The following is a 6,000-nucleotide window of genomic DNA, read 5'->3' as shown; positions in this document are numbered from 1 at the left end:
CCGCCGTATGGAAGCTGCATGATCTTGGCGCGGTCAAAGATGTTGAGACAGAAACCCGGTGGCACCCGGTAAACCAATAACGTCCTCGATTCCGGATCGTCCAGGGTGGGCGAGTTTACGAAGATTGGGCTCTCCGACCGATTGTACGCCCATACACCGTCCGCTTCCTGACTGAGCGTTAGCCCTACGACAAAAAATGGGATTTTTCTTATCTATCTATATATTGAGATCTTTGGGAATTAGTACTATCAAGTGGATGTACATTATTTTCTTTAAACATTTTTTTATTTTAAATATAAGTTGTTCAATAAAGAATTAAAAGCGTTTTATATACTTTCCAAATTCTTTAGATTGTCATTTTACTATGAAATGAACCAAATCTTGAAAAAGAGTTTCTGAGATCGGACTTACCAAGGCCGATTTTGCTGCGCGTACGCTGGACTGCGGGCGGAGCATTGTGATTTTCAACCAGAGTCGCTAAACAGAGACCGTCGCCATCATGAAGAGAGTCGAAGACGTTCACTGTCGATGGTTCCACGGGATACAAACGACCAACTCGGCCGCCTAATTCCCAATACGCCAAGGTGCACCATTCCCTCTGTCCTGTCTCACCTATAAACAATCAAGAAAAAAGGGACATTTAAAATTGATCTAAAATGTGGTACGTTAAGCGTTGCTATTGTTTATCATCAATCGATGACCGTATATCGTTTACGACATTCAGTATTTTTTTTTCGTACACACGTGCTTGTCTTTACGAATTAAAAAGTCGTTATCAGTGCAATTGCATCAAGTATATTAAATTTCTTCTTCTAAAATACGATCGAATTGTGATAAATAATTGCGAAATAGTATGTGTGAATGCATTGTTATATGCTAAAAAAAAATTGTAAAAAGAAGACATATAAAACCTTTTTCTATATATTTTATGGTAGAACGTGATCTTTCAAAACTCTTTTGTTAAGCTACCTTTGCGTGACGGTGATTTAACCTGAGTATAAGAATGAAATATAAATATTTGAATTATAAACTAATAACAGCACAATAATGTGTATTGAGGATTTCGTAGTTTAACCAAAACTTAATCAAATTTCTATATTTAATTAAACACGCATCAATCTATATATGATAGCTTTAATGTGCACCAGAACGTATTAGATGAGTCAACCAAATTTTTTATAATAAGCCATGTTCCAAATTTCCGATATATACATCGTCAATACTAAAAATCTACAGTACGTTACGTATAGATTTTCAATACTGGCATGTAATCGGAACATGGCCATAGGCAGAAGCAGGACACAGCACAAGACACTTCTAGTCTATTCTATCTAGCTCTATCCAGTCAAGAAGAATAATACCGAGACTTCCGCTATTATTGTCAGCTCAAAAGAAAAAAGATTAAATCTATCTCTCATCACTATTGTTCAAAAACTATTTTTCTTATCTGCCCTGTCATGTCTGTAAATAATAATCGCTGCATATTTCAGATATGACCCACCTTACAATCAGCTAAAAATACTTTATCGAGCACAACCCAGATTACACACCTATATGATCGTAAAAGGTTAGAGCATTGTTGTCTTTCGCCTAATCGTGTTTGAAACGTCCGATTTTCCGAACATTTTATCCACCGGATGTCGGCCCGACGAGACGCCTCTCTTCGGGATTCTTTGTTAACGAGTGGTCCTTTCCGGTAAAGAGGTTTACACCGGGAGAAGCCGAGGTTACAAAGGAACGCCGGCAAATCTCCCACGCTTTTCGTCGTTACAGCGTCTCCGGCGGCGTCACCGCCGTCTGGGATCGGCGCCAGGATCCCGCAGGCCGGACGTAGCGGCCGAGTGAAATAAGAATTCGGAGACGGAGAAAGACACAAGACGCACCGTACGATGGTGCAACATCGAGTGCCGATTTGTTTCGAGCCCAGAATACAATGACACGGAAGACAGTCACGGATTAATGTTAACACGATCATCGGTGTTAACGTCTTGGCACGTCGTGTTATACACAGTCTTAATATTATTCTTATCGATTTAACATTTTATATTATAGAGGGTCATTTAATATTTATATAATAATAATTTTTCCCTGTATTTTTATCGATTCGATATTAAATATTATTTTAATCTTTACTTTCATCAATTTGACATTTATTATTATTTATTTCATATTTAATAACATCTAATATTATATTTTAATATTACAGGTAACATTAAAAGTTGCATGTAAATAAAATATAAATTAAGATCCATTTTAAGTATAGAATGGAAAAGTCATTACAAATTATGATGTTAATGAAAAAGCTTTCGTTATAATTATTTTAAATAGTAAACATGTGAGATAATTTTCAATTAACGTTGAGTAATATAATTTCTTGCGTAGAATGTTAGACGATTAATTTTAAATTCATGATCAAATTATATCCAATTTTAATTATTTTTATCATTTATTATTATTTTTATCACATTAATAAATAAATTTAAATCTTTTGAAGTTTTTAATGAATAAATCTGGATGACAACACTTTATTCATACAATTATACAAAAATTAACATCACTTAAATATTTTAATGTTAAAATCCTTTGCTTACTCTTTTTTAGAGTCTTCCGCTCCGCGACGTGATTCCAAACGAGCAATTTTGCGTCACCTAGCGCGCAGCCGTTGAAGATGATCTCCCACGTTCGCGATTTCTTGCCGATGATCGGTAACGCGATCGACGAGCAGAGTCCCGGAAGCCAAAGGAACAACTCAACAAAGAGACTCAGAAATTCGTCACATCGAATTCCGAGATCCGGAAGCTATGGCTGCACGAAAATGCGCGATGCGACCGAAAACAGCCTTATCGCAACCGTAATAAACATCGTTCGATTTCCGAGGCCTCGCTCGGACATCTCGAGGCTTGGCTCGGCTCGGCCTGGCTCTCTCTCCTCACGGCTCTACGACGAGCTGGCGTGTGTGTACTGTGTCGTAGAGCAGCGTCACGCACGGGAAAGAGAAAGATGGGCGACGCGGCGGCGGGGAATCGGGGAGCCCCTTGCTTCCACCACAGATAAAAATAGATATTACGAGTTTACCGCGGCGCCAAGATTGCGGGGTATCGCGACGATTACGTCATCGGTAGTAGCGCGAGTGGTTGGAGCAAGGACGCCTGTCGCGTCGCCCGCCGTCGCCACCGTCGTCGTCGTCGTCGTTGTCGTCGTCGTCGTCGCCGTCGAATTTTCATGTTTATCTGCGATCGTCTGCGGTCTTTCAGCAGTTTCTGACTGCCGCCGTCGCCGCCGTCGCGTTGTGCGTTTTATTCCCCATCGAGTTATCGCAACGCGGACCAGAAGCGCGAAATCAACCGCGAGGTAGATACGCCGGATATACAGGGTGTCTCGAGAGGCGACTGCCGTTACTGGAAATCCTCTGGATATTTAGGGGATATCGCGTACGAGGAGAGAGAGGTCTGTTCTTTGTGGCTGAACTAGAGTACGCTTGTTGCATTGAACAAAATGTTTTGATTCTATCAACCAGAAATACAAACAAAAAGTTCTAATCATATCGATCAGAGTTATAGTTATCGTAATTGAATTTCTGGTTATCTCGACTAGAATGTTTGATAGATTAACTGTAAAGATTGCGGTATATGCATTTTCCTGCTGGATTTCTTGCGTTTTAATTATTATAATAAATTATTACATCACACACAGAACAAAGAATTTCTAATAATCTATTAAAACGCAAGCAGGAAAGCACGCATCGTATGCCGCAAGCTTTAAAGTGTCTGATTTGTACGTTTCTGAATTTGTCACACTGAGAAAAATATTCTGGTTGATTAACAAGAAGTACAAACAAATTACAAAACGAATTCTGATCATATGAATCATAATTGAATTTCTGGTTATCTCGACTGGAATGGAATGTTTAATACATTTAACAAATGTTTGACTAGCACCTTTCTGATTGAATCTACGTGAATTTCAATTTTAACGCAACAAAACATTTTTTTCAATATGTGCTTAAAATACAAATAGATGCACAAAAAATAAATAAAAAATATATTATATATCTATTTGAAGTTTGACGAAAACAAAATAAAAAAGTTTTAGTGTAGTTCAGAGACGGCAACGAAAAGCAGACCTACTCGCTTTCTTTTGATGCATCGAGGCACTTGAGGCGCACCGAGAGATAGTGTTTCGAGGTTCCAAGTGATTTAACGAGGAGATTTCGCGAGTTTCAAGCGTACGGAAACGGACAATTTAATTTAATAGGTACAGCGAGCGCATTAAATCCCGCATTTGCTGTCGGAATTCTCGATGTTGGAGTAAGAGCGCTTCTCGATCCGACGATCGCGTCGCTATCGTGAGAGGGGATAAATCATAGGGATAAATGCCACGGGGAGGAAACGAGCGTCGAGCGGACGAGTTAGCGAGAATCGCGAGGTGCGTTTCGCGCGCGCGTGCGATACAATAAACGCAGTCACTAAATGTGGGCCACGCAGAGACGCGCGGCGGGTGGCGGGCGGCGTATGTGGCTCGGAAAATTGGAAGCAGACCGAAAGCCCTGTAATAAAGCAATTCTGTCGGTTCTCTGAAGATCACGATAAAGAAGCAATTACGGAATTGACTGCAGCTTGCCGCGGCTCTTAAGTGTCCTCGTTTCTCTATATCCGAGATAGAGAGGAAGTGGGAGAAGAGAGACAGACGTATTATTTCACGTCGCGACGTACGTCCGCGAGTCTTTTATTTTCGTAATCGTTCTCGTTTTCAAGGATTTCAGCTCGGCTAAGAAAAACCTCTCAATGAATCGATGCCGGCGACCGCGCCACGCCACGAGAATTATCCCGCCGTTCTTTCCACTGCCCGGCAGGGCAGATAACTTTCAGTTCGTTAAATTAATAAAAAAAATAACGACAGTTCCGGTAGCACTTTTCATAGAGTTGTACTTAGAGTTCTTTTTAAAAATAAAAAAGAGTTCCGCATTTTTTTTATAAAACATTATTTTTAGTATAAAAAACCAAAATTGAAAAAGTAGTAGCCGTAACTGTGTTAAAATGTAGAGCATAGAATTCTGCTAAAATTAACGAGAAATGTCGCAGAAATTGCGATAAATTGTTAGCACAACACTTTTTGTCCAAGTGATGTCTTCTACATTGCGAAATTTTGTTTATTTTGATAAGGAACTGTAGAACTACGGAAAGAGAGTACTACTGTCATTATATTTTTATTGAACGGCGCGCTAATAACTTTGCGATCCAGTGTGTCGCGATCGGGAAGGATCCGTCTAATGGCCAACTTGGAGTTGGTCGCGCAGATATTTATCGTTTGCAGCGTACGCAGATCTCGAGTGTCGACCTTCCCAGTCGCATACCAATCGCCACGCGGAGCGATACGCAAGGTGTTTGCACGGGAGCGTGTGTAAACACGGATGGGAGAAAAATAACGCTCGCCGTCCCGAGACACGCGACAGCGTCGGCTAAAGTGTCTGGAGTCTCGTTTGGAATGCGATACCATCGCTGCTGCAGTTGGTTCTGCTGCTGTTGCTACCGCCCCATCCGCCGCTTTGACACAGAACGCGTACATATAATATATACATCTTGTAAGATGAGGCATAAATGATGAAACTAAAATCGTAATCCGCGGTTATTAAACTTATTCTGTAATTGAGCGTAGTTGTGATTGTAACTGTAAAAATTCAACAATCACAGTCGAGTATTCTCCTCATATTCAACTGTGATTGGTCAATTACAATCACTTACAATTATGTTTACGCAATTGTAGAATAGGCTTTAAATAGGCAAAGTCGCGATCGTGAAAGAGAGAAAAGGAAGATAGAAAGAGTCTACGTACACACTGAGAAAAATTTCTGGTTATCTCAACTAAAATTATATAATAGATGCAACTAAAAAATTCTGATTTATCCATTTTCAAATAGAATTTCAATTAATGCAATCAGATTTTTTTTCAGTGTCGAAGAACTTGAGGTCGCCTAACAAAGGTTAGCTGAATCGTCCATTA

The 6,000-nt window shown here is 39.9% G+C and overlaps 1 protein-coding gene across 1 annotated transcript in view; it reads right to left on the bottom strand.

Moving 5' to 3' along the window:
* LOC108760151 (Daughters against dpp) overlaps positions 1 to 6,000 on the bottom strand; it is a 50,214-nt gene that overhangs the window by 820 nt on the left and 43,394 nt on the right. Inside the window, exons 4-5 of the mRNA XM_018505956.1 lie at positions 412 to 612; positions 5 to 184 (exon numbers count right to left, since the gene is read on the bottom strand). Of these exons, the coding sequence (XP_018361458.1) occupies positions 5 to 184; positions 412 to 612 (381 nt within the window). The remainder of the gene's footprint in view (positions 1 to 4; positions 185 to 411; positions 613 to 6,000) is intronic.

This window comes from Trachymyrmex cornetzi, unplaced genomic scaffold, assembly GCF_001594075.2.
Source record: "Trachymyrmex cornetzi isolate Tcor2-1 unplaced genomic scaffold, Tcor1.1 scaffold223, whole genome shotgun sequence".
Taxonomy (NCBI): domain Eukaryota; kingdom Metazoa; phylum Arthropoda; class Insecta; order Hymenoptera; family Formicidae; genus Trachymyrmex; species Trachymyrmex cornetzi.
Note: the sequence above shows the minus strand (reverse complement) of the source record. Positions and strands in the feature narration are given on the sequence as shown.